The 17778-nt window shown below is 40.9% G+C and overlaps 1 protein-coding gene across 9 annotated transcripts in view; it reads right to left on the minus strand.

Moving 5' to 3' along the window:
- Window positions 1-17778, minus strand: part of C2CD3 (C2 domain containing 3 centriole elongation regulator) — a 146267-nt gene that overhangs the window by 19755 nt on the left and 108734 nt on the right. For 4 of the 9 annotated variants that reach the window (XM_026010500.2, XM_026010501.2, XM_072727387.1 and 1 more), the window contains 4 exons: window positions 16577-16710; window positions 10157-10318; window positions 5977-6194; window positions 1758-2673 (listed from right to left, as the gene is read on the minus strand). In XM_026010500.2, the coding sequence (XP_025866285.2) occupies window positions 1758-2673; window positions 5977-6194; window positions 10157-10318; window positions 16577-16710 (1430 nt within the window). Of the gene's footprint in view, window positions 1-790; window positions 2674-5976; window positions 6195-10156; window positions 10319-16576; window positions 16711-17778 lie in introns of all 9 variants that reach the window. The other 5 variants (XR_011995351.1, XR_011995350.1, XR_011995352.1 and 2 more) reach the window with 2 other exon arrangements.

The raw sequence follows: 17778 nt of genomic DNA on the forward strand, positions 1-17778 counted from the left end.
AATAAAATTAAAAAATATATAAAACAATAAACTGTATCATTGCCTGTCCCTGCTTCATAATGGGAACTTCTTGGGGATCCCTGGGTAGCTGAGCAGTTGAGCACCTGCCTTAGGCCCAGGGCGTGATCCTGGACTCCCGGGATCGAGTCCCACATCGGGTTCCCTGCGTGGAGCCTACTTCTCCTTCTGCCTGTGTCTCTGCCTCCCTCCCTCTCTCTCTCTGTGTGTGTCTCTCATGAATAAATGAATAAACTCTTAAAAAAAAAAAAAGGGAACTTCTTGAGATAAAGTCTAATTTAAATCTTCAGTAGCAGCACACAGCCTAGCAATACCCATTTTTTTGAAGAACGAATACTTGGCAAGGTCTGAATTAGAGCACTGCCCTTAGGATCTGAGCACATGTGACTGCTCCAGCACAGACATATATTCTGCACATGACTAAACTGCCTGTAAAGGCAACAACATCAGAAGCCAGGATGAGTGAGGCAGGAAGGATCTCTGCTGCAGGCAGTGTGCTTCCAGTGCTCCCCCTCCAGCCAGTCCATGGTTTCGGTCTCCTGATCTCTCACCCCTACCTTTTAGTTTCTCTCTGTCCTGCAACACGAATCACATTTGTGTAGTGGGTAAAAATGTTTCCACCTCACTTAATTTCCTCAAGAATCAATTTGGTTGGATTTTCTCAAGAATTCTGTGAAATTATGATAGTTCTATTCAATCTAGATTTACTAATCCCTTCTCTGTGCAATGTCTGGTTCCAGGGACACAGAATAAAACAAGGTCCCTGACTTACCTGGGGCGTGTACAGTCTGGTGGGTAAGGTGGGCAACTGCCTCCACTTTACAGGTGAAGAAGCTGAGGCTCAGAAGGGTTAAATTATAGATCTGATGTCACACAAGTAATAAGAAGCTGAGTCTGCAAGGGTCACAAACAGGCCCCCTGGCCTCTTCAGTAAAACAGACTCCTTCACCAGCAGCTGCACAGTAACTCCTGCTTGCTGTTGGGATGTCAGGTGAGCTGATCTGATCAGCCAGTTAGGCAACAGATGTGAGGGCTGTCGATGGTCCTAGCTGGTTTCTTTTTCTCATTACATGTCCATCTATGCTTCAAAGCAGGAAGAGGGGGAATGTCAGGTGTCCCTTCCCCCCATTAACACTGCCATTTTGGGGGTGGGGCGAATTGGGCAAGTGCATTTCAACTGTGTCCACTTTCTCTCTCATTGTCTTTTTTCTAAAAAAACTGTTAGGCTGGTCACTCTTTGAGCCTCAGTTGCCCTACATGCAAAATAGAAATGATGATACCAACCTTCAAGACTTAGGTATGTGAAATGCCTGGCACATAGTAAATGCTCAGTCAATGAGCATTTACTCTCCTTTCCCCTCTCTCTGCACCCCCTACTTCTATTTCACCTGCGATTAAAGGTCTCATTTCTTACATCCAGAACTCTGCCTTCAAGTGTAAAATACCCAATAGATTGATCCAGTAAATCACATGGGGCTATGCTAATGAATGTGCTACTAGCACTTAAACCCAATTCAAAGCATGATGCTTCAGACGGTGGGTGTTAATAGCATCACAGCACCTTATTAGCATGGGCGAGTCTTCTGAAGGAAGGGACTTCCTATATCTTCCAGTGCATTACATAAGGGAGGCCACTGCTCATACTCACACACGAGGCTGGCCTAAGTGCCAGCATCCAAAATGCCTAGAAATGGCTTAAGGGACTACTTGTGGGAAATATGGGAAATACCAAAGGATACAGGAGGCTCTGCCTTGTGGACACTTCTGATCCAGATGTTGCCTGCTTCTGCCTGATGTCAGGGCAGTTGACGAGTAGCTCCCGATGACTTTCCTTTCTGTTCTGGGAGGGTAAGTGGAGAGGGAATTTCTCGAAGCTATCAGCAGAGTCACTTAGTTCACTGGAGGCAGCTTCATTCTCAGTTTGGGCCTCTGGCTTGGGCTCCTGGTCCTGATCTGCTCTTGGTGAGCTCAATCCAACAGAGGCGTTGTTCTCTTGGGCTCCTGAGGGCGTCACTGGTGTGATGACCTGAGGGTTTGCTGAAGCAGGCTCTCCATCCCTGGTATGAGAGGCTTTGACCTCATAAGCAATAAGACTTTGGCTAGGAGAATCCTGCCTAAGCAGGTGGGGGTTGACCCCTCTTCCTGCGCTGGACAGAGGGCTACTTTTGCCCTTGAGCTCCTCTCTGGGGAAAGGCTTTGAAGGACAAGAGGGGTCTTCCCTATATACCTTATCAGGCTGAAGGCTGATCTCATTTGTGTCTGACATGAAACTGGACCAAGGGCTAGTTTTGTCTGTCACGGTGGTGATGTCATTGAGGGTCCTGGGCTCAATGATGTCTTCTTCATAATCCTCATCACTGTAGGCTGGGCCTGCCTCAGTTTCCTCACTGCTCTGCATCCTTGTAATGGGTACTGTGTACCCCAGGGATTCATGGAGCACTCCTCTTCTGCCTGAAGTCTCTTCAAGAGTAAGGGGAGTTGGGGAGTTTCTGCCCTCATCCGGAGGTCTTGCCAATGGCAGGTCTGGAGTTGTGCTTCGTTCCTGCATGGCCACAGTATCCTGAGCATCTGGTAGGGTGTGAACCTCTCCACTTCTACTCCTGGGTCGATGACAACTCAAAGATGCTTGAGAATTCCTGGTGATAGTCTGCAGATCTGAATAGCAATAGATATCACTCTTACTACAAGGTAGGGCCACACACCATTCAATTTCCCATGCTAGGCTCTAGATTTGGATGTATTCTTGCAATCAGATTTTGAACAAATCTTAAAGATAGTTAATCCACCCGAGTCAGTGAAACTATATTCAAGGCAATACAATTTCTAGCACTTTATTCTAACATCAGAGGACCAAAATCTAATCTGTTTATAGTTGTAGTTACATCTGTGGAAATGCTTTCAGAGACTATCTGCTCATGCTCAGGAATTCTTGGGAGCTAGGAGTCCTGGTGGGCATGTTCATGCTTCCATTTACTTCAGTAATTACCTATATTAAAAATCAAAATGAGAATCTACTTATTTATGTATTTGATGACAGTTATTAGAACTATATATCTTACTTGGAAAATAAAAGCAAGTAATCTGTCACCCAAATGGTAAGGGAGGGGAGGTTTACAGAGAAAATGTAGGCAGCATGGTATGTGGAAAGAGCAGAGACTTTTGGAGTTGGTCAGTCATGGGTTCAAATCTCTACTGTCACTTATCAACTTTGTGGTCATGAGTAAACTATCCTCTCTGAACCTGTTTATCTTTTTTTATTTTTATTTTTTTAAAGATTTTATTTAGTTATTAATGAGAGACACACAGAGAGAGGCAGAGACATAGACAGAGTGAGAGGCAGGCTCCTCGTAGGGAGCCCAATGTAGGACTTGATCATACCCTGAGCCAAAGGCAGATGCTCAACTGCTGAGGCATCCAGGTGTCCCTGAACCTGTTTATCTTTAAAATGTGATTAGCACCATCCTTTGCACAGGGTTATGGTAAAGAATACATGAGATAAATGGCTGTATGTGGTATGGCACATGTATAAACAATAAATGGGGCAGCCCTGGTGGCACAGCGGTTTAGCGATGCCTGCAGCCCAGGGTGTGATCCTGGAGACCCAGGATCGAGTCCCACGCAGGCTCCCTGCATGGAGCCTGCTTCTCCCTCTGCCTGTGTCTCTGTCTCTCTCTGTTTCTCATGAATAAATAAATAAAATCTTGAAAAAAAAAAACGAAACAATAAATGGAAGCTACCAGTCACTTCAAATTGTTTTGCAATTAAATGGGAGGGAATAAGTTAATAAACAGGCCTAGTAAATGGCTTGTTTGCATGGTTATTTAAGAAAAGAAAGTTATGAATTGGGAGGCAAATATGACTCCTGGAGTGTGGGGTCACATCTCCCTCATGACATGTAATGGAGTCTTCAGCCTATAGGAGGTACTGGTTAAATTTAATACATTAAAAATTTTCAAGTTTCAAAGAGGAATATAGATGTATGAAAATGGAACATCCCTACCTGCAAACAGGAACAGGAACCAGGAAGCAGGTTAATTAATCCTGATCTCTTGGCCTGAACTATCCTTTCTGTCTTGGAACATTCTTATTGCTTTTTATAAATCAGCCCATCCTTCAAGGCCCTGCTCTACTATAACCTCCTCCAGGAAGCCTTCTCAGGTGCACCAGCTGGATGAGATGGCTCTATAGTATTGTTCTAGAAGGAAGCACTTAAGATGTTATTGTGTGTGTTTCCTCCATCAGACTGTGAGCTTCTCAAAGGCAGAGACCATGTGTCTGATTCATGTTGCATTTTTAGGGCCCAGTAAAGGACTTGGTATATAAATGTAGCATAAATGAGATCCCCACTTAGTAACTCACTGTCAAGCTTTACTCTTATCTATTTGTCTAATGACTTGTTCAAAAGTGTACTGAGATGTGATGGAGGCTGGGGGAATTTATTTAAACTGTTTTCTTCTCTTTCACTCTCTTCTCTCTCTTCTTTTAATATACTGATTTAAAGGGTTCCCTATTTGCTTTACCTCTACCTCAAACAAGCCTCCCTTTGTTTTGCTCTTATGCTTTCTTTCTTGGGGGCAGTTTCTTCAGTTGACCATAGAATGTACGCTTGAAAAAAGCAAAGACAATTCCTGTCTTGTCCACCACTTTATCTTCCTGGAACTAGTAACACAAAGTGCCTGGCATAGTTGGTGCTCAATAAATAGATGACTGAATATTTTCAAGCAAGTAGAAGCCAAATAAAGGGGGGCAGCCCGGGTGGCTCAGTGTTTAGCGCCGCCTTCGGCCCAGGCCCTGATGCTGGAGACCTGGGATCGAGTCCTGCGTCGGGCTCCCTGCGTGGAGCCTGCTTCTCCCTCTGCCTCTGTCTCTGCCTCTTGCGCTCTTTCTGTGTCTTTCATGAATAAATAAAATCTTAAAAAAAAAAAAAAAAAGAAGCCAAATACAGCATGTACCTTTGGAGCCCTAGCTACCAACTGGTCAGCACTCTGGGAGAGAGGATAGGAAGAAGGTTTGTACCTAGTATCAATCATGGTGGCTTCTTTCCCCTTCAAACAGAGAAAACTGAACTTATTCATCCTTGTGTACAATATACATCTTTTGCTTGAACAAAATGACACCCAAGTGATGACTAGAGGTACTGGTCTAATTGATTTCTCACAATTCTCCAAACTGTGCCTGATATAGAAGTTCTCAGGTCTTACCACCCCTACACTCTGATTCAATATAATGAAGCAGGACTCTGGTGATTTTTATGCTCAGGCAAGTTTGAGAAATACTTGTTCTACAGCAGTGCCTGTCTGGGCTGCTCAGTGGAATTACATGGGGAGTTATGAAAAACACTGATGCCTGGGTCCCACCTTCGGAAATCCTATTGCAACTAACTGATGGTACAGCCTGGGCATCTGGATTTTGAAAAGTTCCCTCAAAAACTCCAATATGCAGCCAAAGTGAGGACCACTGCTTTAAGCAATTTTTCAAAGGGTTGACTGTGGAACACCAACATCTAGAGTCATCTGAGGTACCTGCTAAAAATTCAGACTTCTGCCTTCTGAGAATTACAATTTTGAATATGTCCGTAGTTGATTTTTTCTTGAAAACAGAGTGGCACAATTCAAGAACTGCTACTGAACTTACTTAATCTGCTCTCACTTTTTTTTTTTTTTGAGGAAACCTCAAGAAGGGAAAGGGTAAGTGGTGTTAAATAGTAAGCCTGTGCCAGAATACCACCAATGACCTGACTTAGGTCTCCAGTCTCTCAGTTCAATGCTCTTTCCACTTCACATGTTCCTGTGCCATGCTCCTGAATCTATCCTTTCAAAAGGAAGACAGTAAATAAGAAAGTGAAAGCCGTTGGTCTCTATTTGTCATAGGGGCTTGTCTGAGGGCAGACATTCAAATGCTTTTTGAATAGGCACCCAGCGACCATAACTCCTCAATAAAAGGGGCCCTGAGCCATACCCGTGATTAAGGAGCTGACTTGCAACACCAGGTTATTGGATTTCTCCAGGATGCACTGGCTCTCAGGGTCTAGGCTGCTGTCTTTGGGTCCAAGATGATCCTTCTGGCTCTCCTGATACTGTGAAATGATATGAGTCTGAGGACTGAGTGGAAGTAAAGGCTTGCTGAGCTTCTGACTGAAGTACTGCTGGATCTGATCTAACTCATTCAGATTCCTCCTATAAAAAAAGAAAGGGAAAAGAGGACAAAATGATTATTCACTGGCTTTACAAGCATCTTTTACATTTCCTTGGCATTCTACTGCTTGAGCTAGGAATTAGTATTTCTCACTTGGTCTATTAACACTAGGACCCTACCCTCTCCAATCCACTAATTCATCCTTTACTTGACTATAATCCTGCTGCTGGGGACAACTTTCCCCTCCTTTCCTCTGGCTACTGAGATTTCTCTTCTGATGTCCAGCAAAAACCCCACATTCTTGGTTACCATTCAGGTCTAGTCTTCATATCCTCTTACTCTTGAAGGAGGAAGGCCTTACTCTGGATTAACAATGACCTTTGCTACCTCATAACCATTCCCGATCCTTCAAGTAAGTGACCTCTCCTAACAAGTCTTCCCTGAACCTCTAAATTGGTTTAAGAGGTCCCCCTTTGTGCTCCACAGTTCTGTATGCTTCAATCACATCTGTTTCCCTTGATGTACTGTAAGCTCTGCGCTGATTCCTTTGTATCTACTGTGCTTTCTCCATGATAATAGATGGGCCCAGCCCCAACTGGGTTCATTTCTGCCTCATACCTCTGAATGCTGGAACCTGATTTTAAGCTACTCCCCTTGCTGTGTCCCTATGCTACTTTTAAAGTACTCATCTCTCTCTCTCTCTCTCTCTTAATATTTCTCCTTTTCAAAACTCTATCAACCCAAGTCATTGGATGAACTCTCTCTTAAACTCCTTTACTCTTGGCATCTCCATCAACCTTTTGTCTTAGATTTCTGCTTAGTTTTCTCATTATGTGTCAGTTTCCCAAACTAGGCCATGAGCATTTGGTAATGGAAGATAGTATCTCAAATTTCTCTACTTCTCTGGTACACTCAATGTGCCTGGTACAACTGGTACAACATGGACTCTTAATACCTGTGAAGTAAACTCAGTTTTTCTATCCTTTTGTTAGGAACAGTCTGTATGTTCTACAGTCAAATCTAATTACATGAGAGAACACAGAGCTGATCCTTAATCTGTCAATAGAAACCATGACTCTCAAATCACAGTGGATTTACATAGGTGTCTACATCTGGGTATATGCCACATGCCACCTGTAGCAGGAACATGCAAACAATTGTAAACTTGGCAAAACTTAAGAAAATATGCAAAACCAACTGGCCTTGTCAGAGATTCTGGATATAGAACCTATTAACATGAAGCTGCAATTTTCTCATCTGTGAAGAGGTTTTTAATTTTTTTAGATTTATTTATTTGAGAGAGAGAGAGAGAGAGAGAGTGAGCATGAGCAGGGGTAAGGGGCAGAGGGAGAAGGGAAAGCAGGCTTCCCACTGAGCAGGGAGCACAATGCAGGGCGGGGCTCAATCCCAGGACCCTAAGATCATGACCTGAGCCGAAGGCAGACGCTGAACCAACTGAGCCACCCAGGTGCTCTTCCTTCATCTGTGAAAATGTTTACTAATATTTGCTCTGTAGGCCTCAGAGGATTGCTGTGATTCAAATGAAGCACTGTTTTAGGACTCTGTGACCCCAAGAAGTAATGCAAAACTGGTATCTTGTTTATCTTCATTTGGTAGGGAATTCATCTACCAGCAGTTTTAAAAACCTGGTTATGGTGTAGCACCATCAGCATCATCTGAGAACTTAGTAGAAATGCCAATGTTCAGGCACTATCCTAGACCTACTGAATCAGAAACTGTAGGGGTGGGTCCAGCAACAGATGTTTTTAACAAGCTCTTCATGTGATTCTGATACATTCTAAATTTTGAGAACCAGTGCTCTAAGGCAGTGGTTTACACAGCCTGGCAATTTGGCCCCAAGATATCTTTTGGCAATGTGTGGGGACATTTTTGGTTGTCACAATCAGGGGAGGAGTGCTTCTGGTATTCAGTGGATAGAGGCTAAGGATGCTGCTAAATATCCTATAATGCATAAGACAGGCCTCCTACAACAAAATATCTGGCCTAAATGTCAATAAGGTTGACACTGAGAGAAACTGCTCTAGGATGCAGGAAGAGTTTCTCTCTTTTCTCAGTGAATTCTAAAATATGTTTTGTGAATGACCCAATGAAATGCGGCCACACTGTTAATGGTTTTACTTAAATAGCCTCCAGTCTCTAGCTGAGAATCAAAATGAGAATCTGAACATACCACTTCCTTGTAATATAAAAGTTTGAACAACCAATGTCCCACCAATCAAAAATATTTTGCCAATTCTTTTCTGACTTTGCTTTATGAAAACAAGTAATAAGTTAGTTTTTTCCAAATATAAAATCTGTCAAATATTTTTTCCTCAAACTTTACACACTCTTCCTCCCCTCACCCATCGCTATTCACTTGAGAATCATTTGTTCTAAAAGTCCAAACTCTTAGCAGACATTTAAGGCTCATATAAGATGTCCCTATAGAATTTGCCCTGCTTTTTTTTACATCATCCATCCATCCATTCATATTTCTGAGTGAGAGAGAGAGAGAGGCAGCACATGTGAGTGGGGTTAGGGGCATCTTAAGAATCTCAAGAGAATCTCAAGAAAATCTCAAGCAGCCTCCCGGCCTGTGAGGAGCCTGAACATGGGGGGCTCCATCCCATAATCCAAGAGATCATGACCTGAGTCAAAACCAAGAGTTAGATGCCCAACTGACTAGGCCCTCTGCTCTTTGCATCTTAGGCTCAGCTGCAGCCTAAGTGTATTGCTAGTATTCCATCAAACTTGATGTGATGTTTTCATGCCTCTGGGTCTTAGCATGTTTTCTGCATAGAATATCCTTCACGTTTGTTGACCTGCTCCTTCAAAGACCAGTTCAAGTGTGACTTCTTTAAAGCTTCCTATGACCAACTTAGAATGTTCCTCATTCTTCCATCTACCCTTGGCCAGAAAATCTGCAGATCTTTTTTTTTTTTAAATTTTAAACAAATTTTTATTACACAAAGGTTGTCACATAATTGGATATTTTTTCTACTTTGTACACAATTATTCTTACTCTCCACAGAAAGGCTGCTTAACTTTTCATCTGGTGATGGCAAACACTAAAATCCTGATTTTAATAGAATAGTAGTAAAAATGCCTCAGTGATTTAAGTTGAAAGCAGTACATTGGTACATGGCTCTTGCACTCAGTTATCAGGAATGGACAAATGTCTTTTTATTCAAAAATACAAAATAAATTATTTGTAGGCATGGACAATGACAGCAGTAAACCATTATATATCGTCAACTGAAACCAGTAACTGATGGTTATAGTGATTTTCTTAAACATCAGCCAGCCTTTTATTCAGTCATTTCCTTCAACTGACTTCTCTGAAGTTATGGTTGAGGAACACAGCCTTGAGCTTCGTCTCAAAATCTGCAGCTCTTATCCCACATCATTATAATTATCTGGCAACAGGCTATCTCCTCCTCTAGGAATGGCAGAGCCAGGATTGGAAGCTAAAACCTTTTCACAGCACCACACTTCTTACTAGATAACCAGGGGCTAACTCACATGATCTATAATGGCCCCTTCAATTCTCACAGTGCTTCTCTGGCTCAGATGCTGACTAAATTAAGAAAGAGACAGGGGAACATTAATAGGACAGATGCTGGTCTGGAAGAATTCAGTGGTTGTGTGAAGAAAGATGGTGGGCAGGATGAGGTTCTGTAAATTTAAAGTAGATATGAAGCAGTATAGATGTGAGGGTGGTTATTAAGTTTGGTGGATAACCTCAAGTTCCTGTGTTAATAGGTGGATCAGTAATAGAAACCTGTGAAGGAACGGAAGGCCCCAAGCTTGAAAAAGATTTACCTCTGAGGAATCCTGAGAGGTTCCAGGGTCCAGCTCAACACTTACATAGACAAAAGCCCCCTCAACCTCCCAGGGCAATGGTAGCTGGTAGAAGGGTAGTACTGCAGGTTGCCACTGGCCATTTTACCTTGTGCTTGCTTCACTATGGTTTCCTGTGTCTTTTCCCAGCACAGGGCCTTACCTGAGAGAAGTCAGAATGGAAGTACGGGAGGACAAAGGCAGTGTGGTCAGTTTGTCATCACGTGGCAAAACTGCCTCTCCCTGCTGCAGGGATTCATGAAATCGGCGGATATTCTGCACATGCTCTTCATGACGTAATGCCTGACTTCTTGTGGCACTATTTCTGTCAGAAATAAATGGGGCCAAAATAAATTCCGAACCAATGAGAAAACCCCTAATATGATGATCAACCAATAACGCTCCTAACATGGTACTGCAAATCCATCCCCATTACCATAGTGCTGGCTTCACTAATTCTTGCTTAGATTACAACTATTTTCCAAATAATCTTGCCTTCAGTTTTACCCACTCTCCTTTATTTTTCTCTTTTAAAATTTTAATTCCAGTGCAGTTAAAATACAGTGTTATATTAGTTTCAGGTGTATAAGAGTGATATAGCATACATTATTCAGTGCTTATCAAGATAAGTGTACTCTTACTCCCCATCACCTATCTCACCCACACTTCCACCCACCTCCCCTCTGGTGACCATCTGTTCTCTATAGTTAAGAGTCTGCTCCTTGGTTTGTCTCTTTCTTTTCCCCTTTGCTTTGTTTTGCTTCTTAAAGTCCACATAGGAGTGAAATACACTATTTCGTCTTTCTCTGACTTATTTTGCTTAGCATTATATACTCTAGATCCATCCATATTGTTCCAACTGGCAAGATTTCATTCTTTTTAATGGATGAATCATATTCCATTATGTGTGTGTATATACATACACAACCCCGTATCTTTATCCATTTGTCTATCAATGGACACTTGGGCAGGTTCCATAGTTTGTCTATTTGTATATAAATGCTGCAATAAACATGGGGTATTTGCCCTTTGACTTAGTGTTTTTGTATTCTTTGGGGGAAATATCCAGTAGTGCGATTCCTTGATCATAGGGTAGTTCTATTTTTAACTTTTGAGGAGCCTCCACGTTGTCTTCTATAGTGGCTGCACCAGTTTGCAATCCCACCAACAGTGCACGAGGGTTCTTTTTCTCCACATCCTTGCCAATATTTGTTTCTTGTGTTGTTGATTTAGCCATTCTGACAGTGTGAGGTGATATCTCATTATGGTTTTGATTGCATCTCCCTGATGATGAGTGATGTTGAGCATCTTTTCATGTGTCTGTTGGCCACCTGCAAGTCTTTGGAGAAATGTCTGTTCATGCCTTCTGCTCGTTTTTTAACTGAAGTTTTTGTTTTCTTGAGTGTTGAGTTGTATACATTCTTTGTATATTCTAGATATTAACCCTTTATTGTATGTCATTTGCAAATATCTTCTCCCATTCAGTAGGCTTTTAGTTTTGTTGGTTGTTTCCTTTGCTGTGCAGATTTTATTTTATTTATTTATTTTTAAAAAAGATTTTATTTATTCATGAGAGACACACAGAGAGACAGAGAGAGAGAGACAGAGACAGAGAGAGAGACAGAGACACAGGCAGAGGGAGAAGCAGGCCCCATGCAGGGAGCCCGACGTGGGACTCGATCCCGGGACTCCAGAATCATGCCCTGAACTGAAGGCAGGTGCTTAATTGCTGAGCCACCCAGGGATCCCCGAGAAGATTTTATTTTGATGTAGTCCCAACAGTTTATTTTTGCTTTTGTTTCCCTTGCCTCAGTGGACATATATAGAAAGATGTTGCTATAGCTGATGTCAGAGAAATTATTACTGCTTATGCTCTCTTCAAGGATTTTTATGGTTTCAGGTCTCACATTTAGGTCTTTAATCTATTTTGAGTTTATTTTTGTGTATGGTGTAAGAAAGTGGTCCAGTTTCATTCTTTGCATGTTACTGTCCAGTTTTCCCAACACCATTTGTTGAAAAGACTGCGTTTTTCCCATTGCATATTCTTGCCTTTGTTACAGATTAACTGACCATATAACTGTGGGTTTGCGTCTGGGTTTTCTACTCTGTTCCACTCTCCTATGTGTCTATTTTTGTGCCAGTACCATACTGTTTTGATTACTACAGATTGTAATATAACTTGAAGGTCCAGAACTGTGATGCCTTCAGCTTTTCTTTTCTTTTTCAAGACTGTTTTGGCTTTTCAGGTCTCTTATGGTTCCATAAAAATTTTAGGATTGTTTGTTCTAATTCTGTGAAAAATGCTGTTGGTGTTTTGATAGGGACTGCATTAAATGTGTAGATTGCTTTGGGTAGTATAAACATTTTAATGATATTTATTCTTCCAATATATGAACATTCAATGCCTTTTATTTCTTTTCCCTTCTTTTAATTTTTTTTATTTTTATTTTTTTTTAATTTATGATAGTCACACACACACACACAGAGAGAGAGAGAGAGAGAGAGAGAGAGAGAGAGAGAGAGAGGCAGAGACACAGGCAGAGGGAGAAGCAAGCTCCATGCACTGGGAGCCCGACGTGGGACTCGATCCCGGGTCTCCAGGATCGCGCCCTGGGCCAAAGGCAGGCGCCAAACCGCTGCGCCACCCAGGGATCCCCCCTTCTTTTTATTTTTTACGTAGGCTCCATGCCCAGTGTGGAGCCCAATGTGAGGCTTGAACCATGAGATCAAGACCTGAGCTGAGATCAAGAGTTGCACGCTTTTTTTTTTTAAGATTTTATTTATTTATTCATGAGAGACACAGAGAGAGAGAGAGAGAGAGAGAGAAAGGCAGAGACACAGGCAGAGGGAGAAGCAGGCTCCATGCAGGGAGCCTGACGCGGGACTCAATCCCAGGTCTCCAGGATCAGGCCCTGGGCTAAGGGCAACGCTAAACCACTGAGCCACCCGGGCTGCCCCCCATGTGTCCCTTCGTAATATTTTCTTACAATTGCTTGTATTTCTGTGGTGTTGGTTATTATTTCTCCTCTTTCATTTGTGATATTGTTTGAGTCCTTTCTCTTTTTTGGATGAATCTGGCTAGAGGTTTATCAATTCTGTTGATTTTTTATTTTTTTCAAAGAAATAGCTCCTGGTTTCACTAATCAGTTCTATTGTTTTTTTTTTTTTTTAAGTTTCAATGTCAATTATTTCTGCTCTAATTTTTATTATTTCCTTCCTTCTGCTGGTTTTGGGCTGTGTTTTTTCTTCTTTTTAGAGCTCATTTATTTATGTATTTAGATTAATTAACTAGTTTGTTTGTTTGTTTATTTATTTATTTTTAAAGATTTTACTTATTTATTCATGGGAAACACACAGAGAGAAGCAGAGACATAGGCAGAGGGAGAAGTAAGCTCCCAGTCAGGAACCTGATCCCAGTATCCTGGGATTACACCCTGAGCCAAAGGCAGACGCTCAACCGCTGAGCCACCCAGGTGTCCTTTTCGAGCTCCTTTAGGTGCAAGGTTAGGTTTTTTGAGACTTTTCTTGCTTTTCTGACGGAGGCCTGTATTGCTATCAATGTCCATTCTAGAACAGCTTTTGCTGCAACAAAGATTTTGGACCATTGTGTTTTCATTTTCATTTCTCTCCACATACTTTTTGATTTCTTCTTTGATTTCTTGGTTGACCCATTCATTGTTTAGCAGCATGTTATTTTGTACTCTTTCCAGATTTTTTCTTGTGGTTGACTTGTAGTTTCATAGTGTTGTGGCCAGAAAAGATATATATGATTTCAATCTTTTAAAATTTGTTGAGACTTGTTTTGTGGCCTAATATGTGATTTACTATGTAGAATATTCCATATGCACTTGAATACACATTCTTTTCCTTATACCAGTAGCACACTGTACTGTTTACTGTAGCTTTGTGTTAAGTTTTGAAATTAGGCATTTCTTCTTCATTCTTCTGCCTATTCTGTGTCCTTTGAATTTCCATATGAATTTTTGGACGAGCTGGCCCATTTTCATGAAAAATGAAGCAGGGATTATGATAGAAAGTGTGTTGAATCTACAGACTGTTTTGGGGAATTAGGCCATATTAAGTTTTGCAATCTGTGAATGTGGGATGTCCTTCCATTTATTTAGAACTTCTTTAATTTCTTTCAACAATGTTTTGTAGTTTTCAGAGAATAAATTTTGGACTTTTTCACTTACATTTATTTTTAAGCATTTTATTCTTTTTGATGCTATTGTAAATGGAATTGCTTTCTCAATTTCATTTTGGTTTATTCACTGTTGATGTACAGATAAACTGATTTTGTGTATTATATTTTAAAATGTTCTCAGTTTAGAGGTGCTGGGGGCTCAGCTGATTAAATATCTGACTCTTGATTTCAGCTCAAGTTGTGATTTCAGGGTTGTGAGATTGACCCTGTGTGGAGCTCTGCACTCAGAGGGGAGTTGTCTGCTGGAGTATTTTCTCCCTCTGCCTCTCTCCCCACTTGTACATGCTCTTTCCCTCTCTCTCTGAAAGCAATAAATAAAAGTTGAAAAAAATGTTCTCCGTTTAAATTAAAAAAAAAATTAAGATTTTATTTATTCATTCAGAGAGAGAGAGAGAAAGAGAGAGAGAGAGAGAGAGAGGGGCAGAGACACAGGCAGAGGGAGAAGCAGGCTCCATTGCAGGGAGCCTGATGTGGGACTTGATCAGCCTGATGTGGGACTTGATCCCGGGTCTCCAGGATCACACCCCAGGCTGCAGGGGGCGCTAAACCGCTGCGCCACCAGAGCTGCCCTCAGTTTAAATTTCTAATACGGTAAAAATAGGTACAACTTACCTAAATAAACCTAAATAATTTTTAAGAGTATAAAAGGCTTCTGCAGTAGAAATGTCTGAAAACTACTTTACTGAGGTATAATCAGTTTATAGTAAATTTCACATAAAGTATACAATATGAGGTATTTCTTTGCGTTATAATTTTTTATTGTGACTGAAAAATTATTGACCAAATAACCCTTTATTGGAGAAGTACCAAAACTATTTGGTCTAATTATAGCATAATTTTGTGCCACAATATTGAGTTTTGACGTATGTGCACATCTAAAGAAGCCATTAAAACATTAAGATTATGTACATATCTATCACCTTAAAAGTTTCTTCTTGTCCTTCATAATTCCTCCCTTTTCTTGTTCTATTCATCTTCTCTTATCCCTAGACAATTAGTGATTTGCTTTCTGTCACTATAGATTAGTATGAATTTTCTAGAATTTTATATAAATGGAATCAGGTACACGGGACCCTCTTTTGTCTAGCTTCTCTCTCAACATAATTATTTTGAGGTTTATTTTGTTGTATATCAGTATTGCCTTTTGCAAAGTTTTTGAGTGTCATTTCATTATATGAATATACCACAATTTGGTTAGCCTTAGATGGCTAGCTGGATCAGAATGTCATTTTGATATGGTCCTTCTGAAGTGGGAACAGGGATATATATATTTTAAAGATTTTATTTATTTATTTGAGAGAGAGAGAGAGACAGAGACAGAGAACATGAATGAGAGAGGGGCAGACAGAGAAGAAGAAGCAGGCTCCCCACTGAGCACAGAGCCCAATGTGGGGCTCGATCCCAGGACCCTAGCATCATGACTGGAGCTGAAGACACCTGGGTGCCCCTGGAACAGGGACATTTTTATGTGGACAAAAACCAAACCATTAAACTTAGCTTTTACAATTACTAAATAGTGTCTTCATTATCAACCTATATTTCTATCCTTGTACCAGTACCCTATCCTACCCATGTGTCATGGATTGGCTATGGTCAAAGTAACACCCATAAAATAGATAACAGAACAACTATTTTAGCCTGTGATCTAGGATTTGACAGACACATGGGATCCCTTTATGCAGAGGGCAGAGGCATTTTTCATGTGGTAAGCAAGTAAAGAGCTACAGAGCATTGAAATGGGCCTTTGAGTGGCTAAGTGGTATAGAGAGTGTCTTTCTGGACTACTCATAATTGCTGCTGTAGGAATGGCTGTGGTAGGGGAAGATCCTTTACCTTATTCCTGAAGTAGAGAGATAGACACAGGAAAGAATGGTGGAGGCAGGGGGATGACAAATGGCACTAGGGCCTGGAAGGAAGTGGGGTGAAAGTAGCAATGTTATTCCTAGACCTTGCCTTTTGAGAGAATGGAATATGTTCTAGCCCTGATATCCATATGCAGGTCCATGGTTGGCATGGGGAAGCAACTGGATGGGCCAGTTGCTTTTTATAAAATATCCTGGTTCCTATATTTGGAAAGGGAAAGATCTCAGATAGCTGATTACTGATTTTAGGGATAAAAGTTAAAAGCCTTTGAGGAAAAGAGATAAGTGTTCTTTCCACTGAAGCTATCCTTTTGATAGCAGTAAAAGTTCTAGTTTCCTATCTTATAAAAAAAAAAAAATTGTTTTCATAGGATCCTGGAGTTCCCAGGGGTTGTAACAGGAGATCAAAGCTCTTTCCCTGTCTCTAGCTTCTTCCACCAATAAAGGAAAGAGAGAAATGACAAGCCAGTTAGCAGACGTACAACTCTCTATTTCTTCTTATCAAAAAGTCACTCACCTCTCAGGAGAGGAGAAATCAAGTTCCTTTGATGAGGTGTGAATAAATTGTTCTGGGGTCCATTTTGCAATGCAGCTGGGGAATGCAGCATACATATCAGAGGCAGGGAAGGAAAAGGGGCTATATATTGGGATCTGTAGAAATAATGAGAAAAATGGTACACCTGTCACCACAAATCCTTTTGGAACAAAGCAGTATAAATACATTTGTAAATTTGTGTTTAAAAAATTTATTATATGTAGATAAATATAATTTGCTGAGTATTTTCTATGTCTTGAATGCTGCAATAAGCAATTTATATGCATTTTTTTTCATTTAAAATTCAAAATAATCTTATGAGGTAGGTACTATTATTATTCCCAATTTATGTACTATGCTATCAGATTGCTTTTTAGTTGCTTTGTTTGTATTTATGCTCCTGCTCTTCCAGCTAGTTTGTGAACTTCTGACTGGATATCATTTTACTTTACAAGTGAGGGTGATGTGGCTGTAATTACTTCTTGACTACCAGGGCTGATGTGAAGGAAAGACCTTCTTATACAGCAACTGTTTAACTCTTTGTTACTTTCTCATGTGGTCACTCATGCATTCAATATTTACTGATGCCCACCCTGCCAGACCCTGGGCCAGGCACACATGATAAAGGAAATGTAAAACCCTACAATCTTTGCTTTGATAGAGCTCCCCTATCTGGGACAGTCTGGAAAATTCTCCTTTCTTTTACAGTTAAACTCCCTGAAAGAGTTTGTCTGTATTTACTACCATGATTTTTTTTTTATAGGAACAATGATTTTAATGTAATAGTTTTAAAAATGTGCAACCAATGTGGTTTCAAACTCCATGCTGCAATTAATCTTATTTTATTTAAAAATTGAGATACAGGGATCCCTGGGTGGCGCAGCGGTTTGGCGCCTGCCTTTGGCCCAGGGCACGATCCTGGAGACCCAGGATCGAGTCCCTCGTCGGGCTCCCGGTGCATGGAGCCTGCTTCTCCCTCTGCCTATGTCTCTGCCTCTCTCTCTCTCTCTCTCTCTGTGTGTGTGACTATCATAAATAAATAAAAATTAAAAAAATAAAAATAAAAATTGAGATACAGCCATTTGTGACAACATGGATGGATCTAGAGGGTATAATGCTAAGTGAAATAAGTCAGAGAAAGACAAATACCTTATGATTTCGCTTATATGTGGATCTAAAAAAAC

This window comes from Vulpes vulpes, chromosome 11, assembly GCF_048418805.1.
Source record: "Vulpes vulpes isolate BD-2025 chromosome 11, VulVul3, whole genome shotgun sequence".
Lineage (NCBI taxonomy): Eukaryota > Metazoa > Chordata > Mammalia > Carnivora > Canidae > Vulpes > Vulpes vulpes.